Source organism: Rousettus aegyptiacus, unplaced genomic scaffold (genome assembly GCF_014176215.1).
Source record: "Rousettus aegyptiacus isolate mRouAeg1 unplaced genomic scaffold, mRouAeg1.p scaffold_m13_p_8, whole genome shotgun sequence".
Lineage (NCBI taxonomy): Eukaryota > Metazoa > Chordata > Mammalia > Chiroptera > Pteropodidae > Rousettus > Rousettus aegyptiacus.
Genome location: NW_023416311.1, coordinates 68,114,777 through 68,133,969, shown reverse-complemented (window position 1 = coordinate 68,133,969; position 19,193 = coordinate 68,114,777). Strand labels below are relative to the sequence as shown.

General features: G+C 42.8%; 1 protein-coding gene across 4 annotated transcripts in view; it reads left to right on the top strand.

The window, feature by feature from the left end:
• PDE8B (phosphodiesterase 8B) overlaps window positions 1–19,193 on the top strand; it is a 289,225-nt gene that overhangs the window by 58,984 nt on the left and 211,048 nt on the right. For 2 of the 4 annotated variants that reach the window (XM_016127754.2, XM_016127755.2), the window contains exon 3: window positions 8,164–16,311. In XM_016127754.2, coding sequence (XP_015983240.1) covers window positions 16,252–16,311 — 60 coding nt within the window. In that variant the 5' untranslated portion in view covers window positions 8,164–16,251. The remainder of the gene's footprint in view (window positions 1–8,163; window positions 16,312–19,193) is intronic. The other 2 variants (XM_016127759.2, XM_016127760.2) reach the window with 2 other exon arrangements.

The following is a 19,193-nucleotide window of genomic DNA, read 5'->3' as shown; positions in this document are numbered from 1 at the left end:
TGGTGGTGGTGGTGGTGGGGTGCTACGTATGCTCTTCTAGCACTGTAGAGTTGCTCAAGGAGGCTCTGGAGCAAGAGGATGTGATATGACATCCTTGTTTCCCAGATGGGAAGGGCTGTTATAGGGATGATCTTGTGATGTGACATTCAGGGTGACCAACCTGATTTGCCAGGGACCGAGGAATTTCCTGGGATGCAGGACTTTCAGTCTAAAAGGGGGAAAGTACCATTTAAACTGGGATGAATTGGTCATTCTATGTGACAGAAACATTCAGTTGTCGTCTGTGGTGCCCTACAGTGGATAATTCCTCTGGGAAATACTTTCAAGTATCTGGGAATTATGGACTCTTAATCATAGAAGGGTGAGATCTTAATGATCATTGAGTCCGAGGTTGTAGGCTCATATAACTTCATGAAGCTGTCAGGAATGAGGACTATGGCTAATTGGGGAATATTTGTCCCTTGTAAAAGGAGGTTGCCACCCTCAACTTGAGGTGAATGTTGACATGTGGAAAGAAGAGCCCATGAGGGACCTATTTTTCAAGAGAAACCTAAAATCTGTGAGTGGAATGGGGGGATAGGAAGGAAGGGAGAAGAGAAATCAGATTTTTAAATATTGGCAACTACTTTTTAAAAATGTAAACGTTACAAAGTGTAACTGCTGGCCAAGTCCAGTTTATAAGCCACTGATTGGCAGTAGCTGATGTTTCATTTTACACAGGGAGAAACTGAGGCACAGAATACAGTGAATGCAGAGCTGGGAGTGAAAGATTTAGGCCTCTTGACCAAGAAGTATCAATAAAAAAAGTTTCTATAAAGATTAGTTAATTTGGCAGGGGGAGGGGGCTTACAAAGGAAAAATATTGAGCACCTACTGTGTTTCAGACAATTAATAATTTCAATGTATAAAGCCACCTTCAATTTTTTACAACCCTTTGCACATGTTAATTTCTCTGTGCCTATTTTCTTGTGTGTAAAATGGAAATAATGGTAGGTATTCATGAAGTTGCAGTAAAGATGAAAGGAATTAATTCATATGAAGTACTTAGAACCAGATAGTAAGCATATTTGTTGTCCTTGTCATTAAGATAGTTGTTATCATCCTCATTTTACATGTGAAGAAACTGATTTCTTAGAGTTCACCGAACTTGCCCATGATTCTAGCTATAAATCAGAACCAAGAGTTGAACCCTGATTGTCTGATTATAATTACAGGCATCTTTTCTTGTGTTTCCCACTAATCTGATGTTATAAATTCAAGATAAGAAAAACAAAACAGCTCATTTTCCCCTTTGGTAATCATTGTACAGATCATCAAGGTCAGAAGTTAAGTTCTCGGCATTTCCCTACACAGTCAGCTGAGTGTCATCTGCAGTAATGAAGAGAAAATGTTACACAGATAATAGAAATGGTGGAGAATAAAAATGATTTCTCTTTGGGCATTCATTATGCAATTTTGGGGGCCGCTAATTTATCTTCCTAATTATGTTTTGCTTAAGCTTATTTTATAATTAGTTTGTTTACCCTGAGCACACTGATTACCATCAAGGAGAGGTGGCCCAGAAACATCTTGGGTGGTAGAGGGAAGATATCTTGAGATTTGGGAGAATTTCCATGGATAATTTTCATGTAGCTATGGGAAGGTAGATAGTTGATATGTTGATGGTGCTCTCAGTATAAATAATTATTGTGATTTGCTGTTAGGAGTATTTAAATATATATAAGGCTATGGATTACAGACCCCGAGAATCGAATGGACCCCAAGCCCCTCCTTCATGTTTGCCCTTTAGTGCTGAGAGTTCAGTCAAGGTAGACAAATGAAACGAGGAGATGGGAAAGGAGTGCTGGCTGGAGGTGACCCCAGGAGTTTCCTTTCAATAAATATCCAACAAAGATTAAATGCCTATTATGCACTGTGAATTATGCCAGGAGCTGAGGATACCAAGATGAATAAGACCATTGTTTTACCACAGCCTGTTAAGGAAAACAGACTTATAAAAAAGGTAGGATCAGAGTTAAGGGAGCAGAGAAGAGATAGTGGCAATCTGTCTAAGGGAGTCAGGAAGGAGGGCAGCCCATCCATCATTCTTTCTCTGCCCTGCTGTGTTTTGCAGGTGGGAGCGGGGTATCCCTGCAGGCTTGCTGGCTGTGCCAATGCTAGGCAAAGGTGACTGACTGGAGGAAAGGAGAGAGGGAAAAGTCAGGGAATCTCTCCTGTTTCTTCTCTGCCTTGATTTGTATCTACAAAATCTTCAAAGCATCTGGGTCTTCACCATGACTCCATCTCCTACCAGACAGGCCTAGTGGGGCCCAGCTTTAGTTGGACAGTCACAACCCTTGAGCCCAGGGACCCTCCAGTTGCCTCCCAGCCTGGGAGTGGTAGCAGCTACTTGCTGGTGCTGATCTCTGGCTTGCCTCACTGTGCCCTGGTTGGTGGCTCAGTTCTTCCATCACCTGTAAAACCAAGCCCCTACCCTAAATTCACAATATTTGAATACAGAGAGTGGTTTCTGTATTTCCATGTGGGCTCTGATAGACACCTCCCAAGGGAGCTGATACCTGAATTGGTTCTTAAAGGGAGAAGAAATTTGCTAAGTAAAAATCCAGGGAAGATTGTGTGCCAAGTATACTTGGAATTAGATGCTTGAGTGTGGAGATCCAGGAGAGACAGTCCACGCTCACAGTGGAAGCCCCTAAAAATGTCCAGAAAGGGAATAAAGTGTTCAGGTATTTTAGAACAATCACCTGACTGACTCTGCTCAGTACAGATTGGTTTAAAGAAAAAAAAAAAAAAAAAGACCATGGTGGGCATGAAAACTAGTTAAGAGACAATCACAAAGATTCAGGCCAGAAACCACTGAGGATTGAACAGCTTGGTGGATAGATATGGAGAGGAGAGAACACATCCTAGATATTACACTCTTAATTAACTCCAAGAAAAAGAAATTACTTATTTTCCTGGCACACAATATGTGCTTAGTATTTGTTGAATGAATTAGTAGTCCGATAACTTATTTGTGTTAGAGAACCTCAGTTGTATACTTTTCCCCCACATTTCTTCCTCTTCCCCCAGAAATCTAGGTGCCATGATAATATTTGACCTGTCCTGTGCTCGGAGCCTGTTGCATGAGGTCTCCAGGTTCCTGCCTCCTCTTTTTAGGTCAGCTTGAGGTTCATAACATTTGAGAGGAGCCCTCTCTCTATTTACTTAATGTTCTTCCCCATTAGAGCCATTCAACCAGCAGGTGTTTACTAAGCACTTACATACTCATGGTTGGCATTTACTGAGCACTTAACACACATCAGGCACTGTGCTAAACACTTGCCCTATATTTGTCTCAACCCTCATAACAGCTTAGTGAAGAGGTGCCACTTTTGCCCTCATTTTGTGGGTAAGGAAGACACACAGAGATGGATTAATTTTTTAAGGTCACACAGCTAGTAAGTGGCCGAGTTGGAATTCATAGCCTGACTCTGGAGCCCAGCTTCTGAACCACTAGGCTATCCTGCCTAGCACTGTGTGGGATATAAAAAAATGTGAGACAAATCTGTGGTGAGGAAAGATGTGAATGCACAAAGAGTAAAGCTTGATGTTAATATATATATATATATATATATATATATATATATATATATATATATATTAAAGGGAGAATTACTATATATATATATGTAGTAATTCAACAAAAGACAAGCTGCCACAAACCAGAATGATATGAATGGTAGCAATAACGAGAGAGAGACCTTTCCAGAGTTGGGCAATCAAGGGAGACTTAAAGAGGGAGGTTGGGTTTCACTTGTGGTTTTTCTGCTAGTTGAGGAGATATGCTGGATTCCTTTGAAACAATGCAAGAACAACTTGGAGGTCACTAGTGGCTGGTCCAAATTGCAGTGGCACATTAAAGAACTTTATACAAGTATTCATTTATAATTTTCTGGCATTTTGTAATATTAAAATTTAAATCTAAAATTAATAAAATTAAATCTAAAATAAAAACATTGAAGTTTTGAATATATTTGAATTACTTTTTAAAATGCCATGTTTATTAAATATTAAAATATTTATAGACACTTGGATCAGTTATGGGCCTTTTGTTCTGTTTTCCAGCCTTTCCTAGTTCTTATCAGTGCTATTGTCATTTCTGTTTTGTACCCTGTCTCGTTCGGATCTTCTCTCTCCTCTCTCCTGGCTGTCTCTCTCTCTCTCCTCCCCTTCCTCTCTTTCCCTCTCTCTCGCCCCTCCCTCCTCACTTGCTTTTTCTTTCTTTTTTCCCCAATTATATGCTGAAATTTAACTGTGTTCTTTAAGCCAGTCCACCTTCACCCACCAAATCATCTTCTTGTTATCTTTGGGTCTAATGAGAATATTTATTTTTTTCTCTCCCTCCCAACTTTGAGAACTAGTTGACAAATACATATGTAAAACGTACAGTGTGACCAATTGATATACATATATATTGTAGAATGATCACCAAGATCAAGATTATTAACACTTTCATCACCTGTGAGAATATTCTTGATTTGAGTATTGAAGTGGTTTTTCCTTGGTGAAAATAACATAGAAACAGGAGTATTGAGGCTAATGGGAGGCTAGCTTATTGCCAGCCAATAATTCAGTGGTCCTGATTTTACCAATGAGTAGAGAGAAACTGAGTCACCTTTTCAAATTACAGAAGTCTGATTTATAAATTGCCTTTCCCAGGGTACAAGTCTGTAGATGGCTCCTAAAGAATTATTAACTACTCACAATAGTTCTTAGTAGTAATTGACTCATTTACACAAAGAATTGATTCCCATGTTTGCTTTAACCAGACCTAAATACTAAATATACTTGACTTCAAATAAAAAAGACAGGTTAAAAGGGAGCATTAATCTTACTCATGGGAAAGTTACATTAAAATAATTTCTGTCTTTTCAAAATAGCCATTTGCCAGTAATTTATCCATGAGGCAGGCATATAAATAAACACCAAGAGAAAGACAAACAGAATATCTTCTGAACTCAATTTTGTCATAGGAATGAGGGTCAGAAGTAAAATTATGAGGACCCCAAATGAACACAGCAACTTAGAAGGAGAGTGAGTTGGAGATGTGGCTTGCATAGCAATCTCCCTCCTCTTGGTGTAATGCCTCTCTCTACATTTCTTTTGTCTTTGGGAAAGTTTTGCTTTAAATAATAGAATTCTTATATAGGATGTTCACATGACTCAGCAGAAGTAATGGACAATAACATTTTGCAAAGCCTGACATAAATTTAAGCAGTTATTATTGTGCTTCTGTAAGAAAGCCTGAAAAAAGGTGGTTATCTACTGAAAAATGTTTACTAATAGTGCGAATTATGAAAAAAAATCTTCATTTTCTCTCAAATATCCACTATTAACAGTTTGTTACAAAATTTTCCAGTCACAGTTTGTGAAACAAAAACTCTTACAAGGATATAATAAGGAGTTTCTTTTCCCCAGTTCCTTGGGTCTGGCCCAAGGACTGGGTAAGCAGCTATTTTGCAAAAGCTGCCCCCTCTCCTTTCCCTCCAATTGGCCAGCATATTAATAAGGCTTAATGTCATGTCTTTTAGTGAGGAATTAATAAACCATGTCTCATAAGAAATAGCTTAGATGTTTATGATATGTGGATTCACGTTTTAAGAACTCCACACACTGTTTTACAAGCAGAGCTTCTTCAGCACTTCTGGCTTTCCCCACTGATCATGTGGCCTTGTGGTCTTCTTCTTTGTACTCTGGGGTCATCTGTTAAAGACACTGAAGGTCAACCTCCAATCTCACATTTTAGTAAATAAGTTGTCTACATGGCCAGGATGAATCTCTAAATAGCTCAATGCCATGGAATCATGGGGAAAGCTAACATGAGCGTCCTTGGAGGAGGAAGAGAGACGGGGTAGCATGTGGGTTGACGTGGTTGATTTCCAGTTAAGATAATTGGCATGTTGTATGTCCTACCTACGTAAGGTATGACATTTTCAAAACCAGCTGGCACCCTGGGACCTAATTCTAGCTCTTTTACAAACTAGCTGAGCGGGCGATGATCAATTAGCTAGTATCTGTATCTTGGGCCTCTTCTGTTCGTGTTGGGACTAGTAATGTGGGCCACGTCTATCTCTTAGTGTTATTCTAAAGGCTGTATGTAATAATAAATGCGATAGAGCTTTGTAAAGTGCAAAAACTGTGTATTTTGTTTTTAAAGATAATACCCTTTGACCCACTCACTTTGGGGAAAAAAAAAAAAGAAGATAAATGTTTTGAAAACCAGAAGTCAAAGCTTTAGGATTGCTTCTACTTGCTTAGCCCTTCACTCAACTCTTCCAGTTTGTGTCTGCCAAAAAAATGTCTGAAGTGGAGAATTGAGGAGAACCACTCATCTCCTGTCTTTGAAGTCACTTTGTAGAAGCAAATGATAAGAGATGGTATGCATAGTAACCTTATATCCCAAACGGTCCATTTGCTGCTGCTGCTTCCCTCTTTTCCTTCGGAGTCCCCCACCCTCACCCCACCTCCAGACTAGCAGACTCTGAGATTCCTCAGAATTGTACTGGGGTTAATAGAATTCACCTCAAGCAGAGTGTGCTATGAGAGTACAGGTATCTCTGTGGTAAGGGAGGAACACAGCAGAATATCGAGTGTCAGAAGTTATCTAGGCAGAGTAACTTTGGGAAGGCAGAGGCAGAGCTTTTGGGAGGTTCTGCAGACCTCTGCTGACATCCATGAAGTTGGATATTAGCATTCCTAGCTGATTACAGTCCTGATCCTGAACCCACTGGGCAACAGAATGGTAGTAGGCCAGTAAGTGTTTAACAGCTGGTTTGATGGGGAAAGAAGCAATAAATAAAGCTCTGATTTGTAGTGTTTACCAAATTCTCTGGTGTAAATTCTCCCATCTACCATGCCTGAGTTCAAGCTACCAGAGTGACATTATTGAACAAGGAGATGGGAAGAGAGGTACAGTAACATACCGTATGGACGGTGTGTAGTGTTTTCACCATAGAGATCCAATGGACCTCAATAACTTTAACTGCCTGGATAAGAGTGAAAGCAATGAAATAATTAAGAAGTGATGAGGTTTAAGTATTGATTATCTTTGTTTTTAATATAATTTATTTAATTGTTTGCCTACATAATTGAACTTTAAATAATGGCAGTGTTTAACAACCATCTGGCAAAATTCCTGAGATTTTTAACACTCAGATCTCATGAGCCAGTACAAGCTAGCTCCAGCATACCGTGGGTCCACAGGAGAAGAACAAAATGCTCAGTGTATGAGTAGAACATCCGACCTCTAAGGTGAGTGCAAGGCTACTGACTCCTACTTCCCTATCCCCTGGCAAGAGAAGGGCCTAATGGGTCTGAGACAAACAACTGGGCTACTTTAACTCTCACAACCACCAAGGCTAAAACTGCCAAGAAAAAAAAATCTTTACACTGCCTGCTTAGCATTTCCATTTCACCTCATGGTTAACCTGTATCCATCTAGCAGATAGAAGATCTAGGAGGCAAGGGTTTTAGGAAGAGTAAATTTTGAGATATAAGGAAGATGATAGCTTGGACAGTGTCAAAACAGAGACTGTCATCAAAGGTTCTAGAAGCCAGATGTGGCATTTGGATGCCGAATGCTTAGGCTGGGGAGAAGAAGCAGGAAAGATGATGGGAGGATACCAACTCTTACACTTTACAATTCTGCCCTGGGCCAGTTGTGCCACAATGTTTGAAGAAAAACATTCCCTCATGAGATTCTTATGGTAAAAGGAAAAAACCTTCCAAGGTCTCAGAAACACATCTCAGAAAATAAGTCTCCCAGAATTTAGTCCACAGAGCCATCCTCAGCAGCCATAATGGGACACAAAATGAGAAAGTGCCTGAAGTTTAGGTGCATCTAAGTCTAGCCCCAGAGCACACGTGGAGAAGAGAATGACCAAATGCCATTTCAGTCCATTATCAATCCAATCTACTTCTTGAGTGGAGCAGAGTTAGAAACCTAGTTCTAAAAGTACCACTGTAATTTGTGGCCTGGAATAATCACACCTACCTAAAGCCAGATTAAAGTGTGCGCATGTGTGTGCGTGTATGTGTATACACAAGGGGTGAGAGAATGAGCACTATCTTGTGTGCATATGCAACAGCAATGTTCTTTTCTGTTTCATATTTTCCTTCTAGGCAGCAGAGGCAGCACTGGAGAGTGGGGACGCTGCAGAATGCCTACTAGCCGCCAGGCACTGTGTGTGGCACCTTCCTTGGGCTACTTCACGCAATGCTTGTGAACTCCTGAGGTTCAAGCCGGCAGGAAGTGGTGGAAGTACATTTTAAATTTATCTATTGGACACCAAAGGCCACTCTCTTTTCCCTATGCTCTGCTGCCATTAATCTTCATAGATCAAACTAGAGATGGCTGGAGGTGAGTCATACTCATCTCAGTATGCACGGCACCAGGACAGTTCCCAGCACAGAGGAGAGTTCTGCAAATGCTTGTCGAATGTAGTGATTTCAGAACAGTTAACATCTGAGTATTTGGCTCACTGCATGTGCACTGGGCAGAGACTCCATAGCTATCCTAGATGCAGTGACACCCCTAAGAGTCAAGACATAAAACCAGATGATGGCAGACACCAGTACATAAACAGTTATTGGTTATTCACAAGTGTGGCACTGGTTGTCAACATTCCTCAGTGTGCCTGAAGTCAGTTGCCTTTTGATGATAAAGGCATGTTAGATTGTGCACCAGACCATGTCTATTTTTTGCTTTGGGGTACAGGGATGTATAGCACTTTGAGAAAAACCTAATAGAGGAATAACTAGATTGATAAACAGAACTTGGCTGGGGAGCGGGCGAGTTTGTAGTACAAGATTGTTTACCATGGGATACCTGTAGAACATCGTATTCCAGAGTATGCCTAAAATAGGAATCAACATCCCTAGGCTGATTTGCACACCACTGTTCAGCAGCACATCTGTTAAGGGAGCAATGGGGCCCACCACTGTACGAGCCCTGTGCCTTGCAAGGGGGCACTCAGCCCTCCCCTTCTGTATTCTCCTTTTTGTTCTCCAGGAAGAGAAATGTCCCCTCAACTTACTCCCAGGAAGTCTGGTAAAGTGACAAGCTGGCTGCCCTGAGAAGGGACATTTGAGTGGAAGAATATAGACTGTGGGAAGCTGAGGGCATGAGTAGAAAGAATTGTGACATCGGCTCAGAATGCCACTGCATACCCAGAAAACACCCAGCACAGGGAGTGAAGCCCACCCGGTGGGACTGTTCACTCAGGGCTCCTGCGGAGTCTCGAGGGAGAAAGAAGCATGGTCCCACAGCGTCAGAGCCCCCACCTGTGTACACTAACTGGTTCCCACCACCCGAGGGGGTAAATTGAGCCGCATATTTGATGATGAGGAAGTGAAGTGGAATGTGAGAATCCTCGTTACTGACGTCAAGCTTGCCTTTCATTTTATTTATATCCATGACATTGTAACACAGGATCTAATTTTCCATTGTATTTTTTCCTCTGTTAAGACCCGAGTGATGACAAGTGAATTTGTGCCTGAGCCCGGAAAACAACATTTTAAAATTGAAGCCATGGTCCCTACAGGACTGGTGTCTATCTTGATCTTGCCACCTGCCTGCTCCTCTTTTGAACCTCTGAACTGACCCGCGAAGAGGGTGAATGGGGACATACTCCCACAGGGCATGGCTGCCTGAGAAGTCAGAGCTCGAGGCATTTGGTTATCCGCTCCTTTCTGGTGACAGGCTGTTTCTTTCTGGCATGGGCCCTGGAGGGAGGGCAGGGAGCAATGAGGCCGCACGACGGCCTTGGCACAGAGCCCCGGTCGCTGTCTGGGCATGAAACTGGGCTCTGGTACCAGGAGCTTGGTTCCAGCTCCACTGCGTGAGCCCCAGTGAGGCCCTGCTCCTCCTGCCCCTCAGAGGCAGGGCAAGTCCAGGAGCAGATATGGGTCTGGCAAGAATGGCAGAAGCAAGTAGGGGACACTGGAGCAAAGGTAGTTTTGTCCCCACGTGCAGAAGCAGCCTTTGGGGGTTTGCCTAGGATGGAGGAGAGAAAGGCATGTGTCCACCAAGAGGACACAGTGGGCTTCGCCCTAGCTCCTTGCCGTGCAGCAGGCCTAGGTCTGTGTTCAGCGGTACAAGCAGTCTCCTTCCGTTACCTCCCACGGCCTCAAATCCAGACTCAGTGTCCCTAACACGGGTCTTCCCACCGAGAAATGAACGCCCTGCCTGGGTCCTCACAGACTCACCACTATTTCAGTAGGGCCTCCTGTGGCCAGCTTTCAGCAATGTTTTTCAGCCTCTGACCCCAAAGAAATCTCAACTTCCTTATATTCAGTTGAGAAGATGTTTGTTATTCAGGATTCTGATGCAGGGGCAGATAAGAGAGGCCTCAGGCCTTCCTAGTTAGTAAACCAACAATCTGAGGATTTAAAAACCGAGGAGCACAAGGACAGCTACACCCTGAGAAGTGGCACAGCGCCAGCTCCTGTTACCTGAAATCTTCCAGGATATTTAGAAATGGGTATCAGTGAGCTTTCACTACATTTACTTTGGGTGTCTTGTTTGTTTTGTTTTGTTTTTGAAACAAAGGTTTTCTGTAGCACAGGCAAAATCAGATCTATGTTTTATTGAATTGTACGGTAGTTTATATGCTTGACCTGGTGTTGCTTTCTTCTTCTGCGTCACTTTTCTCAGTCAATTTAGGTAAAAATAGTACAGAAATACAGTGTGGGAAGCCAGAGGGAACACCTCCGAAGCTGTCCCGGTATCTCACCCCTAAAAGCCCCACACGTGTAGGAATGGCTTAGGGGAGGAAGAGTCTGTCTTCACGTGTAACAGCTTAGGACCAGACCTTTAGAATTCCATCTGCAACAGCTCTCCGTAGACTTAATTCTGAAAGCCTGTGTCAGTTTAATCAGCCTGTCTCAAATGCTTTCCATCGTCAATTATATCATTTGTTTTCTACTGGGTGCTGGGGTGGAGGTGAGGGCCAAGCGCAAGGAGGTACAAATGATATGCGAGCCATTTCCATCAGCCAAAAACCGCAGAAATAACATGAGGCTGCAGGAAATAAAGGTAGGGTGGCAAGTCCATGGGCTCAGGATATAAAAGGAAGAGATCTAGGTTCCACATGGGATGTTGGTGTCATTTAAAAATCCATTTCCCAAGGCTCATTGGAGAGTTGTTTGGAACAAGTGCAAGAAAGTTGTAGTCAGAGTCAGGTGTTCACAAACTTCCTAATTAGCTTTGTGATTTTGAGAAGGTTCTGAAACTCTCTAAGCCTCAAATTCCACATCTGTAAAAGGGAGATACTGAGCCTGTCACATAGAGTCATGGTGGGGATTGAATGGGATTAGCAAAACAAAGCATATACGTGGCATCAAACATATGGTAGGGGCTCTCTCACCTTCCCCACTCAGAGTGGGGGTTGGAGAGCCTCACAGAAGGTCTGCTTTTAAGTCTTAGCCCAGCCAGGTGGTTTTACCTCTCTGAGTTTTCTTTGTGACAGGCCGTAAAGGTTGGAAATCTGAATGCCGACTGGTCAGTTATAACCATGCTGATTGAGATGTGGGGGAGAGGGGCAGCTGAATCCCAGGGCTCAGGGACGTGTGTAGGGAGAGGAATTGTCTTCGTGAGCAGGTGTTGGGAGAGAATTGCTGAGGAACATGGAGACATGGCTACCCTGATCCTCAGTGTGCTCTCAAGGCAGAGCTGGTTTGGGGATGGGGCTGGCTCTACCAGGATTGTTTCTGCCTTCAGTCTGTCTTTAGAGGTTTATGTGAACCTGATTTTGTCTCTGATGGGGGGCACATTGAGGTATGGTTTAGGGTGCATAGTACACTTTACCCTGAGCCAGAATCCCCAGGACAAGGCCTCAATCTCTTCTCTCATCCTTCAACCCCTGTCATGGCCTCCATTTGCCAGCTACCCACAGTCCTCTGGGTTTTGTCTCGGGTGTCCCCGTGTGATGTGAATACGCAGCTAGGAAAAGCATTGAGTGACACTGGTGTTGAGAGGGATCTCAACACCATCAGGAGAAAAATATATTAAAAAATCATTTTTCTGAGGAAATTGAAATCCAAAAATCTTACCGATCTGACCAAGCCTAGGTGGAAAGTAAACCTTGATTACACATGAGGCCTGAAAGAGAAGAATAAGCCACTAAGTCCACAGAGATAGCAAGGCAGCTGTGCTGGCTTCAGAGTGGTTCCAAGTGAAAAGCAAGAGTGGCTACAATCCACTGAGAATCTGAAAATATCATATAGCTAAGAATTTTGATTTCCTCCTTCGTGAAGTTATTTACCTAAGCTATTGATAAACAACTAATTGCCTAAGTCTCCTGATTATACCCATCCCTCCTCCATTTATACATGTTTCTCAGTAATGAAAAGGAAAGAGAGGCCGAGATATAGGGGCTCCTGGGTGGTCTTCACCCTGGATAGTGAATAAATGAGGCTTGGCTATCATTTATGCTGTGTCTTCCATGCTGGAGGCAAAAGTCCACATAGTGGGCTCAAGAAGTCCTCTAGTGCCTCACAGCCGGGTTGACTCCCAAGCAGGGCATGGTTAGGAAAAACTGACCAGGAAATAAGCATTGAGTGAGTATCTACTGTGTGGCAAACATGGCGTAAGGCTTTGGATAGACATTCCTTGCCATCACAGAACTCAGAGTGTGGTGAAAAAGATTTTAAACAAACACAGCAACAGTTACAACATTTGCAGATTGTAATAAATGAATAGCTGTTATGAGAAAGAATAATTGTGAGGATATAATACAGATTGGGGAGCAGGGATCAAGGAAGGTCTTTCTAAGAAGGTGACAGTTCAAATAAAGCTTTCTCAAATTTCGATGTCTATCAGAATCACCTGGAGAGTTTGTTTTGAAAATAGGTTTCTGGCTTCCACCCTAAAGTTTCTGATTTAGTGGGTTTGAGTTGGGTCCTCAGAATTTGCTTTTCGAATAAGTTCCTGGGTGATGCTGAGACCCCTGGTTTGGAGACCATACTTTGAGGATCACTATCCTAGAGGATTGGCAGGAATTAGCCAGGCGAAGAGAGTGGGGGACAAGATCAGCATGGCAGAGGGAGCTGCATGTGCAAACACCCCAATGTAAGACACATCTGGGGGTGCTTCAGGTAGTGGAAAAGTCAGTGTGTCTCAAGGCAGTGAGTTTGTGGACCAGTGGTTTGAGGTGATGTTAGACATGAACCTGACTCCCGTTTCCATCCTGGAACTCACTCCAACAAAGCTACCTCCAGCATCTAAAAAGAATGGTTCCATTGATTCTCGGAGATATCCTGATACAACACGGGGCTAATAGAAGTGAGCTGACCCTGAGATTTGTGAGGATTTAAAGTGATAAGGTATGAAAGGGGCTGAGCACAGAGTAAACACAATCCATTCTGGTTTTCCTTCCTCCCTTTATTCTCCAACTTGAAACATGGCCTTGTTGCAACTTCCCTATTTTAGCTATAAGGATATATGTTCCTGAATTGGTGTTGAGGTGCTATCCTGTACTGCAAAGCAAAATAGTTACTGTGGAAGTGATCCATGATACCTAGACTGGGATCCAGTTCAATAGGTGGCTGTAGATAGGAAATCTGGATACCACTCCCAAAGACCAGGTGTGTATGTGTTTTCCTCCATCTGATGAATTCGTAAATGTCACAGGATTTTAGACCAAAGAAAACATGGGCTGGGGTTTTGAAACCAAAATGCACATTTGGCATTAGGCCGATTCAACTGAGAGCACATTTGTTGAGCACTCTGTGTCAGGTCCTGTGCTCAGTGTTGGGAAGATAGGGGTAGGTCATCAAGACTGGGTCCCTGCTCTTGACTAGCTCCCAGCCTCTCTGGGAGATGAACATGTAAATAACATAGAGCAGTGAGATAAAAGCCCCAAGAAAGGTCTGTACAAAGGGCAGTAAGAACTCGTGAGAGAGAGCAGTTCTGCCTGGGGAAGTCAGAGCAGGTCAGAGACAGAAAGTGACATCAGAGCCAAGCCTGGAAAGGAAACATCTAGAGAATGAGCAGAACTGAAGGATAAATGAACAAATCTCTTTTAAGAAAAATTTTGTTATTGTTTTAAGCTCTGACCTAAATCATCGTTCTGAGCATCCAGAAGATACATGGCCACATGGTGTTGAATTTGATTTAAAATATTGCATAAACTGTTATATATAGAAACACATATGGAAACAATCTGAAAATATTTCTCCTCAAATATAGTGCCATTTGCTTTTACGAATCCGCTATTTCTGGATGAAATGTGAAATATTGCTTGGTTTTCTGAGATGCAGAAAAAATTATATCACCATCTCAAGCAAAACTAATTTTGGTGGTTAATTTGTTCACTCATTCATTTATTTAGTCAGTCAACAAACATTTAGTTCGAAATTTTAATTTTCGAAGCACTACAGTAGGTCCTTTGGGGGCAACAAAGAAGCATAAGACAATGTCCTGCCCTCAGGACTCTTCAAGGCTTAGGGGGGAGAAAAATGCGTGGACACAAATAATTCTAAGACAAGTAAGTGGTAAGTGATATGAGTACAAACAAAATACTCCAAGTATCTAGGGGAAAGCAAGCTACTTTCTGATTGGGATAATCATAGAAAGCATGACTATTTATGGAGAAGACACTTGCACTAGGGCTTATAGTATTGGAAGGGATTAAACATAAAGAAATGAGTGTGGAGGGAGATATTCGAGGCAGAGGGAGGTTTGTGAACAAAAAGGATGGGAGGTACTTTGAAATAGCACTTTGTCCTAATTAGGGGAATGACTTGAGGAAAGAGTTAGAACAGGTAACTGTCAGCCTCACAGCTAAGTTTGAACTTGATTCTATTAGCTGTGACTCCTTGGAATTTGAAATGCCAAGCATTTGTCACTTGGTTCCTTCCACACTTATTTTAGTTGGTATCTCAGTCTGACCTTTGTTTTGGCATAATTTTGTCCAAACCACGGGACATGTTTTAAAAAATCAGTCCTTGTATGCCCATAATAGTAAAATCACCATGTGGCTGCAAATAGCCATGAAGGATACGGATAGAAAGTAGACCCTTTAGGAATTTATGATTCTACAGCTGGAGGTTGAAAGAGATGGTTTTGTATCAGAGTTCCTTCAGGAAACAGATGAAGGCTTGTCCTACACAGGTATAGACAGTTGTGGGCAGTGTTAAGGGAAACCCACAAGGGATGGAGCAGTGTCCCTGGGCTGTGAGAGCTGAGAAGCTGTTATCGCCCCAGGCTGATGGTAACAGCCCTAGGCAGGTGATAACCGGCAAGGGATGCAGCAGACACTGGAACCTGGAAAGCTCTCTGTGTTGCCTAGGAGGAACACAGATACTGCCTGGGCTCTGATGTTGTATTGGTGCCTCCTGTTGGCTGAAACCAACTGACTGGAAGGCAGGGCAAGGAGCCCGTATTCCCTACAGGTCAGCCTTTTAGGGCACAGGACGCAGGCAAGGAGGGATGGAGAGCCCATCTGGAGGGGCAGACAGACCATGGACCACAATCCTTTTTAGCTTTAATGTCTATGATTCCAAACTTCAGTAAGCCTTCATTTAACAAATATGTTCTAAACAAATATATGGCTCTCAGAAATTTATGAAAACTAAGAAACATAGGGAATTGATTGGGTGGTTAGATCAACGGGTAGATGGTGAGGGAGTCTCTGGCTGAGGAGCTCACTAAATAGTAGCTCAACTAGATTGCAAAGCTGGTGAACTCAGGACTAGGCCATTTGGCCCTTGGTTCCCAACACTGTGCCCGGAGCTTAGTGGACCCCAATCAATGTTTTTGTCTCAATGACATGATAGATGAAGCATCAAGCACAGCAGCCAACATCAAATATACATTTGGGAGTCTTATGGTCAGGAGCTAACATTCTTGGACCTCTGGGAAGCAGGTGATGACAGTGTTTGTTTTTCCGCTTCTACTACCTTTTAGGTCAACATTTCTAGCACCTCCCAGGGAACAAAGGCCTTATCATGGTGTTGAGGAGATAAAGGGTCGTATTTCCTTTCAATCTTTCAGTCTTTTCCAGCCACTTAAAAGGGCAATAACTCCAGCATCCCAACTTCATTTAATTCATTCACTTATTCTTTCAGTGAACATTTACTGAGTGCTTATTTTGTGTCTAGGAATCCAAAAATAGGACTGGATACGGCCTCGGTCTTCAAGGAGCTTAGTCCTGTAGGAGCTATGGACACGACATTAGGAGACTGTGGCACTAGTGCTGGCTACAGAGAATGCAGGCCACTGTGGGAGCGATGGAGGACACCTCATGCCGGCTGGCCGACTCAGAAGAGGTAAGTTAAAGTCTCCAAGGACTTGTCCACCTGTTCACTTTATCTCTGGCATCCATCCTTCCCCCCCTTCTCCCATTCAATTAGTAAGTAAGAAAGTAAGTAGTAATTAAGTAAGTAATGACTGTAATGCAAATTACTGGCTGAGGTAACCTTTGACTAGGATGCATGTACACCAAAGTGCTATAAGCTAATCAGTGAACACAGGTAGAGTGTATGGTCCTTCCTCCCCCTAGAGGAGGGAAGCAAGAGGTCAGGAGGGCACAACACCCTGGTGTCCAGATTGGAGGGAGGAGAGAACAGGTAAGACAGGGAGGCTGGGGACTGCCTCATTGACTGCAGAATTATTTTGGAGGCTCAATATTGTTTACCTTTAACTCTTTGCAAACAAACAGGAAAGTATGTGAGGATGCTTGTTTATTTGTTTGTTTGTGTTAGCCCCTGGCAACTGAACATAGAGTACAGGGTCTCAGCAGTGTTGTGTGGGGCTGCACGAACCATATTAACACTGATGCGCCTGATTTATGAAGGTGGGTTGGCTGGTTTTAAAACATAGGCTATTCTGTTACAAAATTGCTTCATTCCCAGAGGTTTTGTTAATCAGGACATTCTTGTTTTCAACTTGAGTACTATGACTAATAATGGAAGGGAAAAAAAAAATAAGTTTGGGAGGAAGAGCAGAGAGAGCTAAAAAGAAAAGAGTGTTGTCATAATCGAAGGGGCAAAGTTTTCTTAATTTATCTGTATTGCCCTCTTTTTAAAGAAGCCTGCTAGACTTGCAAGAATTTGATTAAAATGCAATTTAATTCTTAGATCAATTTGGGAAACGGAGTGTTTTTTAATTTACTCCCTCCTTCTTCCACCTCATTTTTTAAAGGAGGAAAAAACTGACAACCCCAGAAAGTGTTGCTGGGGGCAGGTGTGTGTGTGTGTGTGTGTGTGTGTGTGTGTGTGTGTGTGTGTGTGTGTGTGTGTAGCTGATTTTCATTTTCTGGAATAATGTTAGGGAGTAACTCTCCATTTGAAGGCTTTAAGGTGTTTACAGTTTTGAGGTCTTTGACCTGGAGGAAGTTATGCTGAGACCAAGCTCTGGCTGGAAGGCAGATCATTTTACCTTCTGGCCATCTGCTGAAATTGCCTTTGTGCCCTCCTCTCTATGCACCTCTTTCTTGAAAGGCTAGGTTTTTAGCTGTCCAGCTCAGAGTTTCCTTTCATATTGATGACACTTTTAGTTCCAACCCAAATACTTCCCGTTGCCTGCAGACCTGTGTCCTCTTATATACTAGACATCTTTTCCTGTGTGTTCCATGGGCACCTCAGAAGCGATATACTCCACACTGCTTGCTCTCACGTGACCATTACCTGTCTATGTGAGAGGTGCTAGCATCCCAGAGTTGTTCAGTCCCAGCCCATCAGTTACCAAGTCCTAGTCTATCCCTGAATTTCTCTGCTTTTCTTCTGCTTCTCTCCATTCTTAACACTAGCGCTCTACTTCAGGTCTCCTCAGCTCTTTCTGGATTATCATTATGCCTCTGTCCCTATCAGTCTTCTCCAACCCATGCTTCTCTCTACCACCAGATTTATCTTTACAATGTGCAAACCTCCATGTCACTTCCTTGTGTAAAATCTTTCAGGAGTCCTCCATTTTCCAGCTCTTCATATTGGTAGAACAACTGTTCAATAGTTTCATTCTCTTTGACAAGTTTTTCTCCTGAAACAAAGGGGCTTGGCTCCTGAGGCTCTTTGCTGGCATCTCCTCTGCGCGACCTCTGAGAGTTGGCAGGCCCAGAGTGTTTCTTCACCCTCTTCCTTCCAATTACACTCTCCTTAGGTAACCTCGTTAGTCCCATGGCTTCCAGCAGCATATACCCACTGATGACTCCCAAGTTTATGGCTCTAGCCCTTACCTTTCTACTGAGCTCTAGACATATCCAACTGCCTCCTTGACATCTTCACTTGAATGTTTTGTAGAGACTTGGACCGAACAAGGGCAAAGCAGGGCTCTTGATCTCCTTCCCATTCTTTTCCCGCTCCTCCCCACCCTTCCCATCTCAGTAAATGGCACCACCATTCATACAACTGCTCAAGCCCAAAGCCTAGGGGTTGTCATTATTTCTTCTCTCTCATGCAGTCCATCATTTCCACTTCCCTCAAGTTCTGTCAGCCTTACATTTAAGACACATGCATCCTGATCCTGGCCGTTTCTCTCAGTCTGCACTGCTTTCTCCCTAGTCACTGCCGTCTCTCACTTGGATTATTCCAACAGCCTCATTCTGTCCTACCAGCTTCCACCCTTAATCCCCCAGAATTGATTCTCCACACAGTGGCCACAGTGATCTTTTCAACAAGCAAATCATTTTGTGTTTCTTCTCTGCTTAAAACCACTATAAGCCTTCCTGTTACACCTGGTCACGGTAGCCTCCTAGCTCTTCCTTGAACTTACCAAGTGTGTTCCTGCCTTGAGGATTTTGCATGTGCTAGTCCCCTTCCTAGGATCCTCTCCCCCCACATCTTTGCGTTCCCAACTCATTGTGGTAATATATATGTGAACTCAAATGTCCTTTCCCAGGAAGCCTTCTCTTGCCCTCCCAAACTGAAGTGGCATCCCCCTCAGTCTCTTTCTGTTGTGGTAATTTGTTTTATTCTTTTCACCTGATCTTTTGAGAGTTATGTCAAAAACTTTGACAGTTATGTGATCTTTTGATTTTTTTTTCTTTTTATCTATCTTTTTTTTTCCCTCTCTACTAGAACGTAAACCTCATGACCATATGGATTCATAGTTTACGATCTATCCTCCACATCTAAAATCATTTCTGGTATACAGTAGCTGCTCAAAAATATTTGTAGAGAAGATGAATCAATATGTAATTGAACAAATTTGCCTC